Here is a 17777-nt window from a genome sequence, read left to right on the forward strand (position 1 = left end):
ATAGTTGGAAAATTAAAATCAAATTTCATGTGGAAAAATACGCATCCTTGATTTGAACCTGTTGTTTCCATACTTGACTTTTCTGCTAGTATTTTTTTTTCTTTTCAGTGAATAGCAACTGTGTAGATTGTGTCTGTGTAGATTGTGTCTGTGTAGACTACTTTTATCTGTCTTTCATAATAAGGCATCTTAGTAACAACTTTGATAATTGTTTCCAATATAAGCTTGTTGTGGATTATTAAAAATATTTTGCACAGGAAATAGAAGCATGTGAACTTTTCGTAGTGATGGGGTAAAATACAACAATCTTTACTTCTGCTTGTAATTATTTCATGACTTTTAGATCTGCTTTAACTTAAAACTTTAGAAATAAAGTTTTCGTGAGGCCATAAAATAATAATAGTTTGTCCGTCAAAATCATTCTATAGCTGCAAAGTAGCATTATATACTTATGGTGTGCTATTATTCTGGCTTAAATTCTATGTTACTGAATTTAGTTAGCAAAAATTGATTTGTATGTTTTCTGATTTCCAGATTTGTTTGGCTATTTTCTGTACATAAGCAATACTATTGAGGGCCTATAAACAGAGCTCGGGAGTGTTGCACAGATGGAGTTTAAAACTGCTTTGAAAATGAAGTAGAAATAAAACTCTCTGAGCCTAAAGTGCCCAGTGGCAGCGTTTCCTGTTCGATTCTTGGACCTTGGGCATGTTGTACACCTGTGCTTGTTACTGGGGATCCAGCTTTGTACATGCACAAGTAGGCAGTTCATGGCTGCAGTTTATTCTAGTGTTTCGGTTACCCCTCTTTTGCAGACTGCATTCTGACAAGAGTCTTTTGGGAAGTGCACGGTCTAATTTTTCAATCAAATGTCAAGTACAGAAATGGGAAAATGAGAAATGAGAGTTTCAACTTGAGTTACGTTGAAATGCTGGAAAAAATATAGGGCTTTGAAAAGTGGTAAAAGGGTGGAATGTATAAAGTCTCTGTGGGAAGAAAATGTCGTCCTATCAATGGATTCTTCTTTTTCTTTCTTTCTTTTTTTTTTCAGCATTTTCTTGCTGTCTGTTGACTTTCATAAAATAAGCAAGCTGCTTTGTTCCTTTCAATTCCCAATCAAAGCTCTCCCTTTCGATCAAGCAATGTTTTAAAATCTGTGCCGTTCATTTTCCTTTTTGTTTTTTGAACTCTCAACTTGAAATCCAGGCAGCTTAAAAATGTTTGTTAAAAATAGTGTAAGGTTTCCCCCCATTTTGAAACTCTGCCAGATTTTGTGGATTTACAATCCAGTTTCCTGGGGAGAGTTTTTAAAAATTATTATTGTGTTTTTTTCACTCCCCTGCTGCTGTGTAAGTGATTAAGCAAACAACTGAGAAAAATGACTGTTCAGAGGAAACAGTAAGATGTCAAACATTAAGTAAACATACTGAAAATAGAGGAAAGCCCAGTGACAGGGATTAGAAAAAAAATATAACTACAAAAGAAAAAGAAATATTTTAGTGTAATAGAGCTCACATTTTTTTCTCAAAGGTAATCTGCAGTCTGCTTTTAAAAAATATACAGCAATATTTGATTTACTGCTCTAACAGTAGCAGGTACAAGTGGAGAAGAGGAGAGGCATTCAAGAAATGATTGGCTAAAAGCCAGCAGTGTATTTTCCCATGATTTTGAGATAGCAGCAGCCAGACTCTCCATCTTCTATTCTCTTTTACAATTTTACAAATCCAAAATCTAGATTAAATCATTCCCTCTTGCTTTTTGTCCCCTCTGTGTTATGATACACAGCACATATCTACATCATTGCAGAACCTCTGGCCTATGTGAGAACACTTACTAGTATAGTTGGAAACCTGAACTTTTTAAATAAAATAAAAACAAATAAATATGAACTTAAATAAAAAACAAAGAGGGAAGGAGGTACTGAACACTTTAAAGGCTCTTAATTTTGTTTCCTCACTCTATTCAGTAAATGTTTTAGTTTCCAGGGTTTCTAAGCACAAATCAGCAATTTTCAGGATTCAGACCAATAAGCCATAATAATCTTAGGGATATAAATTAATGTAAATGCTGAAAAAGCCACTCCATGAGGGTTGTTTTTGTTTTTATTTTTTCCACACTCTGCTCCTCAGATCTGTCTTAGGTTGTTCAGTTCAGGCTGTACAGAGGACCCCACTGGGATTAGAAAAAGGGAAAACATGTTTTCCAGGGAGAATCAGTCCTCACCACTGTATAGAATTCAGACAGCTTTGTGAAAAATGTGTGCTAATTATATTACAAAATGTATTTGTTGCTACTTTCCTATTCTTTCTCTTGAGACGTGTATGAAAAAGGTATGGATCCTCATTATTGCACTCCATGCAGATACAGCATTGTAAACACTTTGTTTCTGTTTTTTTAGGACAAACTATTTTTGATAAGGAGAATTAATATGTAACAGCAATATGCAATAGAAAGGCTGCTTATTTGTACTGGCTATGTTAATAATACAGACCTCGTTGAATGCCATTGCTTTACATGCTTATTCTAAACAGAGTCCTTTACAAACTGAGATTGGTGTTGTGAAATTATGCAGACCAGCACTTAACGATTTTACAGTAAGAATTTTACTGTAAGAAGATTTTACTATATTATTTTTATTTGCATTAAAATTGCATATAAAATAAGGGGCGGTTGTTCTGAAAATCAAGAAATATGTGCTGGCCTTGGCAAACCTGTGTGTCTATATGGTATTTCAGCTATTAAAGCAAAAGGATACGTTTGTTGCTTATGTTTCCTTGAAGTCAGTGCAGTAACACTGCAGATTAATAGAACTCTTACTCACATGAATGGGCGCTCTCATCTTGTTACAGAAGGCAAGAAGGTACCATTTCTTTTTCGTTTTTTTTGTCTTTTGCAGATTCATATACATTTAGGGGCAGCAGAGAAGGACTTTTGTGTTGTTTTTGCTGCTGAAATTCTAAGATTTGTTCAAACTAGTTTCATGTTATTTAAATACCCAAATTAAAATTTCTAATTAGTGCAATTATTAGATGCAAGATAATAATGCTCCCAGGAGGGCATTGAATAAATGAAGAGACAGTATAGAAGAGGAGGAGGGAAGGGAAGAGGTGGAATCTGATCATCAAGCACAGTATGTAATTGCAAGGGTGGAGCATGTCCAAAACTGGTTTGTGATTGGGTTTAAACTAATAAGAACTCGTACATTTGGTTTGAAAAGAGGAACAATACTTTTGAGGTGCCACAGTAAGGTGTAATAAGGACTTAGTGCTCTGGCCTGAGTGGAACTGAAATTACATTTTCAGTAAGTACAACCTCTGACTTTCAGCCTTTTCAGAATAATCCGGCATTTCTTTTGCTACGTGTCTTAAGAATTCTTGGAGTAATTCAGCTGCTACTAGTTATGGAGCTTTGAATATTAGTAAACTTCCTTTCATATCATCTGCTTGCCTTCTATTGCCCAGCTGCAGCTAGTAGGGGTTAAGAACTTAATTACCACTAACTACTTGTTCAGTGGTGTTTATGAAAGAAAATCAGTCTGTTGCAGAGTTCAGTCATAGTATTAATGCAGTAATGCTCAACTGAAAATGTTTTACTCTTCAGTAGCAGATTGGAGAGCTACAGCACAGTTAATAATTACTCCATTGCTTTAGAGGTATATAAAGTACCTTCTTTAGAAAGAGTTACAGAAACAAATATCTAATACACATGTAATCACCTTCCTATGTCTGTCCAGTTTTTTTTCAAGGCTATTTTTTGTTGTTGAGATATAAGGCTGTTTAATATGTTTTTCCTTCTTTAAAATGGATCTTTTGGCTTCTCTGGAACTTAGATGCAGATAATGGGCAAAATCAAGACAGATATCAAGACACTGATAGCTGAGCTGATTGTTGGCAGGAATTTGCCCCTTTAGCAATCCATATTGAAATAACTGTAAGACTGCCAGAAAGACTGAAGAGAAACAGCAGATCTCAGTGTGCAGTGTCTGCTTTACTTGGGCCATTATAACATAGGCATTATGGTTGTGATGTCCTGGTTTTCCAAGAGTGTTGAGTGATTTTTAGTTCCCTAGTTTTCTAAGGCTTGTGGGTATGTATACATCTGCAAGTCAGCATTGCAGAACCTTCCCAGGCTCTACTCAGTGGTGCACAGAAACTGCTTTAAAATTTGACATATTGAAATAGTTGGAATGCCTATGTTTAAAAATAAGAAACAATGATGAGTTTTAAACATCCAAGAATATGTTGTATTTGTTTCAGTACAGAGAAATTGGATGAGTAAAGTTGTGTACAGATTAATGAATTCAATAGAGTCTACAGAAAATAATCAGGATTTAATAGAAATTTTTCTATAAATCTATATAAATTAATATAGAATCCTCATTACTTTTTTTGAGCTGATTTTAAAATAATATGGTAAATGTATTGTTGCAGAAAAATTCTACAGCATGACATTGCTATTCATTTATTAAACCCTGTAATATCTTTTCAAAATGGGCATTTCAGAGGGCCCGATCCTGTAAACTTCTGAGCATGTGCATACTGCTTTTCCTTTCAATGGAGCTACTTGTGTACGCAAAGTTAATGACCCATAAGCATTTGCAGGGTTGTGCCCATAAGCTGCAGATGTCTTGGGGTTCAGTTAGGATATGTGATGATATGGCAAAGATTTTGAGAGAGACATTGAGGGATTACTTTTAAACAGGGGAAAAAATATATAACCAATTAAATGCGTATTTCCTAACCTTCCCCTCCCCCCCCCCCCCCCCCCAAAAAAAAGGTGCTAGCCTTTTGGGATATATTTCTGATATGTTATTTAAGATAGAACTATGAAAAGCAAAATTCACTGGTGGAAAACACTGTTCTGTAAAGTCACAGCTTTGTACATATGTGCCATAGCTATTCAGTGTTTGCTGCCCTAGCTGTCCTAATTTCACAGCGTACAAAAAGTCATTAGACTAGTCCTGGGGCAATCATTTGTCGTGTTTTTATTTCCAAAACATAGGAGTGTGGTTAAACAGATTTGTCTTAATGCAGTAAACTGCATAGAACATTTTCTTTGGAATAATAATAATAAAAATTTTAATTGCTCATAGGATGAGGATTTTAAAGTTTCTTGCTCAAAGGTAATTTTTGTAGATATGTTATAAACACCTGAGAATTGAAGTTTATAATAGAAATGTCAGATATGTTGTAGTCACAGTAGCCTGTATATATATCTGAAAAGAAAATTCTAGAGCTTGAAATCGCTATCTGGAAAGAGTTGGTGGAGTTGCACTTGCCTTTGCCTCTTAAGAACCAGATGCATACTAAACAGATTCATACTTTGCCTGTAATGCAAATTAGGTTGCATTTCAAATGGTCAGAAGCAGCCATTTCATTTGAACTTTAAATTTGTTCAAATGAAAATGTTACAAGTGATACCTCAAATTAAAAGTAGGGCTACATAGTTCAAACTTTCCATGTAACTAACTTTACTCTGTTATTGTTCCCAGTGTTTTAGGTTCCTGCTAAAACATACTGTTCAGCCAACTATTTCCCTTAGTAGATGCACTTGTGAATTACTGTTGAAACACTGTACTTAATTTAGGGGTTAAACAGCCATTTGTACATAATACCCAGCCACTGCACAGTCAACCTATTGCTTTCTGGCATTATCTACTGGTCATGAATGTTTTTACGTTTGTCTGTAACTTGAGTGCTTAAGTGCCAATCTTATACTCCTTAGACAAGTAAATATTCCCTTGAAGTTCATGGGAGCTTTTCTTGCATAATGAGTATAGAATGAGGCCATAGGTCAGCAAATTTTCCACATATCCTTCCCTGAGATCAGTATTTTTTCTTCTTCCTCCTTTTTTGAAGAGAGAAAAGACAAATAGCAAGCAACCTTACAAATAAATTAATAACTAAGTATACTTTTTTATAGAGGTTGATAGGCTCCTCAACTATTGATTGTGTTGATTTAGTTGATACCTGCTTATCAGGTAGTCAGACTGTGGCCTGTAGTGGTTTCTCCAGGTCCACATAAAATTTTCTGAGTGAAGCCAGAACAGAAAATGTCTGGAATGAATCCAAAAGTACACAGGTTGGAGCAGAATATGGGGTGCTCTGTGCTTTACATACATGAGATCATTTTGCTAAATGAAAAATAGTATAGAAATGAATAACCATAGATTAAATTATTTCTCTGTGCACTTTCAGAATGAAAATAAACAACAACTTTAAAAGAAGACTTTTGGTTTGGCTTTGTTTGCAACAACTGTTTTATCCTTTACTTCCCCAATTATTTATACAGCTTTGAACAAAATTCATTCACAATTCCAGAATTTTAAAAATGAGGGATATTACGAATGATTGATTGAAAATGTCAGGGAAAATGTGCATTCCATTTGAAAATGGAAGACCTAGAACCCTCTTCAATTTCAGCAGAACTCTTCTGTTTGTGCCTGGATGTGGAAATGAATGCAAGGACCTGCATTTTTTATAAATATGCAAAAAGTTAAATGATATAAGTGCACTAGAATTTGAAGCATAAACCAAGTGGGGAGTGGGGTTTATGAAATTAAGACTGCTTAAGCAGCTTATTGAATTCTCCTTACAGATTAAAACAAAATACATACATGTATATAATTTTTTTTCCTGTAAGTTGTTATTAACTTACTAAAAAGAGGGACTTAACTAACTAAAAAGTGGGATTTGCATAGTCATTTTTCAATGATTAATAGCTCGTCATATTTTATATTAAAAAAAAAAAAAAAAAAAAAAAAAAGATGTATTTCAGGCAGTCAGTTTTACCCCAGCTCTGGGAATGAATTTATCGTGGGGTGTGCACCTTAAATGTCATATGTTTTGTTCATTCCTCTTATTCAACTTAGCACTTGCTAAATAGGTCCTAAAATATTTTTTCTTTTCCAAATTCTGTTCCATTTTTTTCATCTGCATTGTCATAAAACTAGCACACATTTCTATAGTCACAGGAAAGTATTATTTTTTTTCTCTTTTTTTCATGAGAGCTCTTTAGAGGCTAATACTCTGATGTAATTCTGTTAAATTGAATAGAGTTGTCCCCACATGAAGCTGCAGTTATGAGTCAAGAGACAAATCCACTATCTGGAGCTAAAAGTAATTGTTAATGTTGTATCTATATGTAGAAGAACTGGTCAGTACACATGATAAAATAACTCCTACTCCCTTTTAATAATTCACATACTTTTCTTGGCATTGCAGAAATTCTCATCTGAGAAACACGAGCAGAATTTAGCTTTCTTGTAACCTATCTCTTACCACATTTTATCTGGTAATAACTTCTGAAAACATTAGTATTTCAAATAATTTCTATTTTTTTCTTTTAAGAAATACTGCTCCTGCATGAAGGATATGCAAATCCTGCCCTAAACCCCTGAGTTTCTTGCACTCGTACAAGCTAAAAATACATAAGTCAAACTGCATTTTGGAAATATTCCTGTCTAGCAAGTTTCAGCTTGGATTTATTTTTATGGTTAGTTTTAATGCTCCTATATAGGAGTTTGAAACAGAGAATCTGGCAGATAGATCCTTGCTAATAACTATGGCATCTTTTTAACTATCACTGGGCATATAAAGGATGTCATGCAGCACTCATTCACTTGTCCTCCGATCTTTTAAAGGCTTGATTCCCCCTCCCCCCCCCCCCCCCCCCGCCAGCGGTAATTATCTTCCACAACAGTTTTAAATAAAATCCTACCCACATTTTAAGTCAGGAATAAAAAGTAATGGATATGCTTGTTCTGTTCCATACCACACTCATCGCCGTAAGATCTGACTAGCTTCCACAAGTACATTAAGCAATGTAACTAACATCTGTCATGTGTTGTTTATTGTCTCAGCCTCTCCCCCTGGAGAGAGCTGTGTGCAGCTGAGTGTTTTGTTTTATAAAGGGTTTTTGGGGAGGGAGAAAGGGCAACATGTTTTTTTTCTTAAGTGCATATAGGTATGTGCTAGAGGCAGTAAAATTAAAAAACTCAGTATGTAATGGAAGATGATGATATTTGTGACCTGTCCTCTAGTGCAGTTTGGAATCAACTCACAAACAAGTTTGGTGTCCCTTTCAAGAACCCCGTATGTTTGAGTGGAGAATTGTGGAATGGAGGAAGGGTCCAGCTGTTACTCCTGATCCTTGCTTGGAAGTGGTATCTGGCCTTCTCAGGATCATGGGTGCTTGCTGCCTTATGCCATGCCAGTCAGAATAGGTTGGAGAGTCAGAGTAGAAACTAAAAAACCAATGTGATAGGCTTAGAGTAGCCTATGTTGTTAGAGACATGGTGCAGCGTTCAGTACTAGTTATTTTTTGAAATGCCAGAGGCTTCATTTGGAGACGCAAAGGTAATCAGGCTGAGAAGTAATGGCAATCCTGGAGCTGGATTTCTTCCATCATGGCTAAAGAAGTCTCCAGACAAGTGGAGAATTAGGATGGCTATTTTAAGAGCTTAATTAAAAAAAAAAAAAAAAGAAAGAAAGAAAAAAAGAAAGAAACGAAAAGAAAGAAAGAAAAAAAGAATACTTTTATGATGGATTGGCATCTCTGTATCTTTGGTCAAAGGAAACTGTAAACTGTGCATGCTGCTCTTCGGAGTTCCCAAGCAACTGGAATAATTATGCATGACACTACCTGTTACCAATTGTTCTGAAATCAGAAAGGATAGAAGAGAGACTTGATTCTTGTGGATCCTAGGAGTTAAGGATCAAGAAGTAAAAGTCTAGTTTTCTATCTGTGCTTTAGTCTTTTCCTCCAGGAGTGGCTTCTGACATGTTAGTACTTCGTGGTGTACTGCAGTCAGACCTATGTGGTGAAGTAGCCGTGAGTTATGTAGAATTGGTGTGATTTTTTTTTTTTCCAGCAGCACCAGCTAGTGAATGGCTAGAGAAAGAAAGAAGAAAGGAAATTCTCTTTTGAACTGATATTTACTGTTTGGGCAGGTATAATATTTTTGTACTCAATTCCAACTCATCAGAACAAAACAAAGTGTTCTGGTTAACAAGTCTTGGGCCTCATAAGACCTCATAACCCCATAAGAGAGTTGAAAAATTGTTAATTTCCATGATCTTCAATGAGCATGATCCTAGGTGAACTCTGGGAACTGACTGGGCTCTCCATTGGTTGGTGTAGCTAGAGCAAATTTTTATTATTCCAGAAATTTCTATATTTGTGCCACTTTCTCAAAGAAATAAAGCAGGCTTCAAGCTCATTCTTGCTCAGTTCTGCTGCAAGAAGTTTGGATTGAAGAAGTAGCTTAACAACCCAAGGCAGTTTCTAAAGATTTGGCACTTCCAGTGCCTGGTGCTGAGGCTGCTTGGCCAGTAATTTTCAGCTTTGCAAAACCTAAAAAAAAACAGTTAAATTTCTTCAGCAGTCAGTTTTGTCCCTTTTTGTAGTACATGTAGACCAAAAACTATAGGAATTCTGTTTGATGGTCTTCCCTCTAATGGCTGAGACTTAGATACAGTGATAATAGTTCTTTATCTCTTCATTGCACAATTAGTAAACTGGCCATTTTTAGTCTTGCAGTAGTATGTTGTGACTTAAACAGTGATCTTTAGAGAGTCATCTGTTTGTTTACTGAGGACCTAGATGATGATCAACCAAGGTGAGCTGGTTTAAGCTGTCAACATCAGCTGCATAGTTTGGAGTGGCTGTGATCTAGAGTGTTTTGGATGGACAAGTAAGGAGATAAATTTTCACTTTTATGTATGTTACAATGTGTATGTAAGTCTTCCCCATCAAGCGCTGACAAAATACTGTTGGGTTTCTGTATGAAGCTTTTAATTTGTAGTAGTCTAAGAGTCTGGAAAACAAATCCAAAGTTCTTTTAGGCTTTGGTTTTCTTTGTTAGATGAACAGTTTGCTGAACCTGAGCTGCAAGTGTTGGGTTTGCTGTTTGGTGAGAATGATGATATTAGTGCCAGGTACATTCTTGCGATCTGGGGGCACAACTTGTGGTACTGGCAGTCTGATCTCCTCTCCAGGCTTGGGGACACCAGGGACTTCGTAGGTCAAGTGAACCAACTTCAACTCCAGTTTCTGTCACAGCCATCCAGTCTGTTTTGTGTGCATGTAAGTTATGGTCCTCTGGAATGTGATTTCAGCTAGGCAATCTGGCTTCTCATGTCCACTTTTCTGTTGTTGTGGTCAGTTCATCTGAAACCAGGAGAAGCTTGTGCTGAAAGCATGATAATAAGTGGCGGAGACTATAATCTACACAGAATAGGCAATGTGTAGCCTATTGTGCTCAAGAAAGAAGTTATAGTGAAACATTTCTTTGAGAAAACAAGCGTTGAGGGAAAGAAATGTATAACCTGACTGAACCTGTAGTGGAAGCCACCTGGTTTTCATTTTGCTGGCTCAGCAGTATGTTAGATCATAAAAGTTTAATCATTTTGACATTTCAGTGCATTTAGATTGCAGATGTTGAGTTTCTTCATAAGTGGATCTTCTCTCCATCAAGTAAATTATGGGAAAATATTTTGTATTATAGCTTAAGAAGAAAATTTCAGTTTATGGACTGGTAGCTTTTGCTGGCCTTTTTAAAACATTACTGGTAATGTGTAGCCAGAATATCAGACAGAGAACATGGAGCATCTTAAAATATTTATTTATGCTGCTGATTCCTATATTAACAGTCATCTCAAGATACTGATAAGAGGAAATCCTTGCATTCTCAATTTGTTTCCATACTTTCTTTGTCTGCTTTTGCCTAAATGCTACTCTATAAATACTGTTCAGTGTTCAGAAAATCACATAAAAAGTTTAATGCACAATTATCAAATAATTTGATGGAGGTTAATAAAGTGGTGTCTATTCAATGAATTGTTATAAGGTCAAAACTGTGTTTTAAAATACAACGGAACAAAAAATCTTATGAATGTGAGGAAGTTTAAGCATATAAATAGTCTGAAGAGCCTTCCTGAATTGGATATCCTAACATTTAAGGAAGTACAGCACTGGGTATGCAAATGTTGTTTGAAAAATCGATGTGACTTTAGAACAGATTTGCAGAAGATGTCAGATTTTCAAAGAAGCGGGCACATTTTGGAAGTGCTTGTCTACAAGCAACTCCCATTTCAAAAATGCGGGTATTGTCTTTTTTTTTTTCCCATCCCTTAGAGAGCCCCTCACAGCCCTTTGACAAATACTTTACTTAGGTTTCCCAAATTTTGTTCAAATTTTGTGTGAATACATTAGTTTTCTACATATTAGATTAGATTGCAATTAAAAACAAAAACTTGCACAAAACACTTTTTTTTGAACCCTTCAGAAACCCATCTAAAATTGTGACTCTGTCTTTTGAGATAACATTTATTGGTTGCATATTGACGTAGTGACAGTTGCACTCTGTTGGTTGATTGTTGTTTTTTGTCCTTTCATTTGAAAAGGAGTGATAAATGTTGATGAAACTCAAGTTGTTTTACTTGGGAGTATACATAATTCTGTGTTGTTCTTTGCAACTTGTCCTTCGCCCAGCAGTGCTTTCATATGCACAGAATAGCAAGAATAAATCAAAACTACATGTTTGAATAGATAATCACCTTAAAACAATTTGTGTCATAGACGATCTACTTCCAAAAATAAGAAATCCTTTATTTTGATATTCAAAAGAGGAAAATAACTGTGAATGATCTATAAGATATGTAAGAATGATACATAATTAAAAACATTAATATAATGTTTTTATATTAAATAAATTACTTTCAATATTGCTTCTATGTCCTATTGCTGTGAAGCAAGTGATACCAGACCTCCTAAATGTCTCAGAATCAGTCTTTTTAAATGTATCATAAACAAAATGTTGATAAAATTATCGTGATCATTGCTTTTCAGAGAAGGACTTTTTGAAGAAAACTAACTTTTTTGGAATTTCTTTTCTGTGATTAAAAACTCAGTATAATTCCTGTTTAAAATGTAAAAAAATAAATAAAAGAGACTGGAAAATATTGTGCCAAGTGACTGAGAAAACTTGCACACAATTGTATTTGGAATTGTACTTTACAGCTAGAAGAGAATACACCATAGACATATATTTATTTTGCTTTTAAATTTAGTGAAGTTTAGTTATCTTTCATAAACATTTGAAGGGGAGCTGATTTTTCATTCAGAGGAAAATCATAAACAAACTGACCTGAATAAAATTAAGCAGAGCAGGCTGCTTCAATGCACACTTTTGAAATTTTGTCAGCCACTGGAATAGATGGGTTTTATTCTACAGACCAGTTCAAAGCATTTTTTTGTCAGCTGCGGATTTTTTTTTCTATATATTAATCAAACTACAGACTAGTTCTCTCAGAGTTAGAACCTCTTTAAGTGCAGTGTATCACATTATACTAGTTACTAGTTAACAGCTGTTTGTGTGGACATTTTTATTGAACTCGTGTGTTACTTGATATAAGTACATTTTAGTCCTTGACGGGGGAAAAAAAACAGCACAGATGAAAACAGCATGGAAGAATGTTGTTTGAGATAAATGGTGACCACGTCCATCTAAAAATGTTGTTAAGTAAATAGAGTTTTCTTGGACTTTTGAGCTAGCAGTTTTCTAGACACTGTAAGGAAGGGGGAGATTTGTTCAACAAAGGTTTTCCATTTAATTGCAGCTTGCTGAAAACAGCCCTCCAGGCAAATTGTCTATTCTGAGAGTTTACGATGCAAGTTTTGTTCAGAGATTTGTTTGGTCGGTTCAGAGTATAGGCGCAGAGATGGCCTGGCCCTGTAAATCCTTTCTGCTGGACTAGTAGCAGCCTTTCCTTGTCTGCAATTTGTGAAGAAATTCTGTCTGAAGAGAACCATTCACTTCAGCTCTGGGGTGGGTTTTTTCCCCTTCTTATGAGAGGGATGGGAAGGAATTTGGTTTGTCTTTTGGAAAATCCTATAAAAGTGTAGATGAAAAGACGTTTTACAGGGGTTTTCTTAGGGGATTCAGGGTGGGGAGAAGATGTATCTCTTCTCCCAGAGAAATACTGCTGAAATCTATTGTGTCTTGGAATTGGATACTTGAAACTTTTCTGTATAATTTTAAAAGGTCAGATTGCTTCAGTTCTGTTTTGGGCCTTGTTTGTGTTGTATTTCAGCCAGCATTTTCCAGCATACAGTAGTGATTTTTTTCCTTTCCTCCCTGTTTTTGCTCAGCATAAACAGTTCCTTGCTGTAGCTACATAGACAAATATAGCAGAGAACTCTTTTCTGGGAGAAGAGTCTCCCCATGCATTTCTTAACCATTTTTGGGAAGAATTGATCTATCTGTGCATGTGAGAGAGGGAGGCAGTAGCTGTAAATTGAAGTGACATCATATATATTACTCCCATTGATCCGCTTTTAGACTAGAGACAGGATAAAAGGAAATGGCATCAGGGAGGAAGTATGCTCATTTAGGCACAGATCCCAGTGTGATAATGGAGTAATAATAGAAATCACGCCACTGTCAATCGGTTGCTGCATTAGTCTGAGGCACATTTCCCCTCTGAGAAGGCTTTCAATGACTTCATTCAAGTGCAGGCTGAAGCAAATGGGATATTCAGCATACCAGCTGTACTACTTCAGTGATTTGTGTCCTAGCTTAGGGGTGCAGTGCAAGCATTGGTGCTCTGGATGCTCAAGTACATATATCTGTGTCACATTTCATGGCTGTGAAAGGTCAGTAGTCAAATGTTTCAGTGGCATTTTTCTAATGTAAAGGGTGAACCTGGCATTTATTACATTTGTTAATGCAGGTATTGATAAATACTCTCCTTCGTGTGGGTGGTCTTCGGGGATGTGAGGTCGATGACCTCTGTAGCTGCAATACCAGATCTTTTAAGAGGCAAGATTTGTTTTCTTTGAGCTTTTTACAGGTTAGAGCTAGGATTCAGAAAATTCTTACTTTTGTTCCAAGATTATTTGTAGAAACCCTTTCAAAACTGTTCTCAGCTTGAGATGCTCTTTTAACACAGTATAATGCTTTAAGTGTCTTGTATACTGATATGGATAAAATACGAAGTTTCCTTTTCTGAATTCCCAAATGTTTAGTGTATATTAAATCTCAACATGCCGTTCTTTTGATAACAGGTTCAGTTGTATTTTCAGTTTGTTTATCCCTTTTTTTTATCTTGCCTGTTTCAAATACAGAATTAGTCTATTTAGTGGAAAAACAAAAACTTTTTCAGAATGGTTGCAAGAGAGGTTGTGCAGTCTTAAGGGAAAGATCAAGCATACAGCACTGAGATACAGCTTTCTAATGTGGATGTTGTTTAGTTTTATGGGACATGACAAAAAAAATGCTGGTGTGCTTGATCAAAACATTAGTTTATTGTCTTTTTGTATTGTCAGTAGTCATAATTGGAGGAGAAGAAAACTAGTGAAAGTAATATGATTTCCATGCAGTAGGCATGGGTTGGAACTACAACTATCTACTTTACAATATAAACAGATGGTATTGCAGCAATTGTAGCCATAATACAAAGTGCTTGCTTCACATTACAAATACTGTTTCTAGATATTAGCATCATTTCCTGGTTTAGGTGATCTACTTTAATAGTCATGCATGTTTGAGCATTTTTATGCAGCATTCTCCCATGTAGTTCATAGATTTTTATTTTACTTATTTATTTATTTTAAAAGGAAGGTTGAAATTTTGTGTTTGGGGTGTTGTGGTTATTTTCAGGAAATGTTTTTGGCATAGAAATTTACATTGACACAATGATGTTTATCCTACCATATTTTGCTACAGCTACATTGTGTATTTTTTCTTTGTTAGATATTCAAAATGCATTCACAGAATTTGAATTCACATAAATGAAAATGTTTTCAAAATACTTGAAACGGAATTTGTTTTTGTTTTCTCCAGCATTTATCTTTTGGTAGCACCTAAAAGCAAGGGTTCCTTTATACAAGTGCAAAATTGACAGCATGCACCCCAACCAATTCTCACTGTGAAAAATGAGAACTAACAGCTGGCTGGGACAAATAAGGACAGTGGTTGAGAAAACAAAGTAATGAGATGTATTTAGTTGAATAAAATTCTAGTGCAATTTTGTGAAGTTGTAAACAATCTTTATTAAAGTGCTTTGGGGATAGTATTATTCATATTGCTCTATTTGGGGAAAAAGAGGGCAAAAGAATTTTAAACCTTAAAGGAATTTTTAGTAGTCTATGTCTTGACAATTCTCCTGAGCTTTCTGTGTCTTTGCTCAGGATATATTTTCTCTTTTTATTTACAGGAAGGGGAAGAAGTGAAAGAAAATATGTTCCTCCCTGTATTTTTTGTTGGAAGTAAATAAAAGAACAAAATGTTGTAGCTGTGCCCACTAGTACCACTTTGTTTACAGGTGTGTCAGCATTGCTTCTGCTAGTGCGCCCACCCTCCATGCCCTTGTTCAATAGTTCTTAACCTGGCTTTCAATTAAACCAGGAGGTGGAAACTAGTATGTAAAGTCTTGTCTCTGGTACCTAGAACAAGGGAAAATAACAGAAGCTGTGGTCTCAGACTTTTTTGTCTCTGTAGTCTCATGTATAAACTGATAGAGTTTAAACTGTAATCCTGAAAACTCTTCACCCAGAATGCAGCACTAGACAGAGGTAAATTAAGGACATGGCTGCTGCTTTACTTCTTTGCTTTTATTGGCTTCAGTTAGATTCCCTAATATTATCTTAAACAATAGCTTTCTGTGCGTGAACCCATATAACGATCATACTGACGGTATATTATGAAATAACAACTCTAAGCTTTCTGTACTTTCTCTAGCATATGTACATATGTATGTACTATATGTACATATTTCAACAGTTTCTGCAAATTAAGTAAGGCTCTGCTGTCTTTGTAGTTAATAGTGAAAGCTTTCTGAATAAGAAGTTACCTTTTTGTGTGTGTTGTTCTGCAACATTTCAGATTTTATTAGCATTCAAAATGAATTTGGTTTCCAAACAGAGCCATTTCCCAGAAGTTTTCTCTGTTCAGTTTTTTAAAGTATTTTTCTTCCCCCACCCAGGCAGCTGTTCTTGGACAGTGAAATAAATATTCAAGTTGGCATTTTAGTAGTTGTCCTAAAATTGAAATATTAAATATTTTTAAATGTCTGACTATTTTTAACAACTCTATTTTGTTGACAGGCTTGAGTAGCATTTAGAAAATACCCCAGTTAGAGCCAGTAAGACATAGGGTTTTTTTCAATCCCAAAGAATACGACTATTACTAAAAGAATGCGTTGCAAGGAAACCAAACCGTTAAAATCCTATTAAAGACATGACTCCTTTTTATGATTTAGATACTAATGCTGAATTATGTCAGACAGAGGGAGGAAACTATCAGTTGTTTATTTAGTTAGCTGCAAAATCTTTATCGGTGAAGACATAACAGAAGATCCTTGATATCTTCCTGGACTTACTGTCAGAGATGAGGGTTGCAGGCTTGTTCAGTCCACAGAGGCAGCTGCAGCTGTGATGTCTCCTTGTAAGAGGTCTTCCCTGTGTACAACTTCATATTTGACCTGATCAGCACATCAAAAATATGGAGAGAGGGTTATGGGCCATGAGGTAGGAGTAGAGAGCCTGCAAGCGTGATAAAAATGGGAAGTCGTACTAAAATAACAGGTTATCTTTTATTATTATTATGTGTGGAGAATATTAAAAGTAAGTGATTCTGGTTTCTTTCTGCTCACAAAAGCTTGAAGTCGTGTCCTGCCTTCCTCCTGCTTTTTCTTTTGGTGCTACAAAATGAGGAAAGCTTTGGGGCATATAATGAACTTCTGAATGGTCATTCTGAACTCTGAATTTCCAGTGCAGATTTCCTGGCAGCTGGTGTAATTTCTCTCTGAACTCTGCTTGAATTATTTATTTGTTCATCCAATAAGCCTATTAAAGAGAGCACTTAAGCACTTGCTACATCAGACTTAGGCTTTTTGTTTTCAGGCTCAACTTGAAAGTGTTAGGTTTTGGAGTCATGGCAACTAACTATAAAATATATTCGCTTATGTATACTGTGCGCGCCACAGAGGTCATATCCATACCTTCTTTTCACTGTAGTGTAGGATGGCTCCTGATTTCTTTGTGCTGTAGAAGAGTGCCTTAGAGTATACCTCAGAATGTATTGTTACAATCCTTGTTTTCTGTGTCATTTACCTGTGTTGTTTACCTTTGTTTACTGTAGGAATACCAAGCAATTGCTCATATAATAGATAAAAGTGCCACTCTTACAATTATACATTTACATTTCTGGTTGATTCCTGAAATAATGAACTATAAATTCTTCTTTTATTTTATCCCTTCCAAGTCCAAACCAAATTAAATTACTTAGCATATGTAGTCCATAAAGATCTTAGCTTAATAAGCAATGATAATGTTTCAATAAGATAAACATGGTTTTGATCCGATATAAATATAGTAATGAAAGCCATGGAAAATGAGTCTTAATTAGGCCCCAGAAAAGAGTCTTTCAGAATATAGAGACATAAACCTTGAGGTTTTTCAGAAATCAACTAGAAGTTTTTGCCATATTTCAAGCACATGCTGAAATTACACAGGTTATCAGAGTCTTATCCTGTTTGGTTTGTTTCCATTTAATTGCTCACTATACACAGCTTTATTCTCACAAGGCATCTATTTTCCTTCTAGCTTCTTCCAGACCAGCTGGTCTTACTTCTGGAGTCTCTCTTGGAAGAGAAGACGTTATGTCCTAGAACATTGCAATGCTTAGAGAAAACATACGAGCTTCATGAACAGGATGCAGAGGTAAGTCACTGAAAAACCCACCTGAAAATGAGTTATTACATTGTTGACTAGGA

General features: G+C 35.6%; 1 protein-coding gene across 11 annotated transcripts in view; it reads left to right on the forward strand.

The window, feature by feature from the left end:
• The window catches only part of AOPEP (aminopeptidase O (putative)), a 212536-nt gene that overhangs the window by 157592 nt on the left and 37167 nt on the right, over positions 1-17777 (forward strand). For 9 of the 11 annotated variants that reach the window (XR_009961246.1, XR_009961247.1, XR_009961245.1 and 6 more), the window contains one exon: positions 17608-17724. Coding sequence is in view for 6 of the 11 variants with exons in the window: in XM_062600334.1 (XP_062456318.1) it covers positions 17608-17724 (117 nt within the window). In the remaining 5 variants the exon portion in view is untranslated. Of the gene's footprint in view, positions 1-17607; positions 17725-17777 lie in introns of those variants that run through there. The other 2 variants (XR_009961252.1, XR_009961251.1) reach the window with 2 other exon arrangements.

Source organism: Rhea pennata, chromosome Z (genome assembly GCF_028389875.1).
Source record: "Rhea pennata isolate bPtePen1 chromosome Z, bPtePen1.pri, whole genome shotgun sequence".
Lineage (NCBI taxonomy): Eukaryota > Metazoa > Chordata > Aves > Rheiformes > Rheidae > Rhea > Rhea pennata.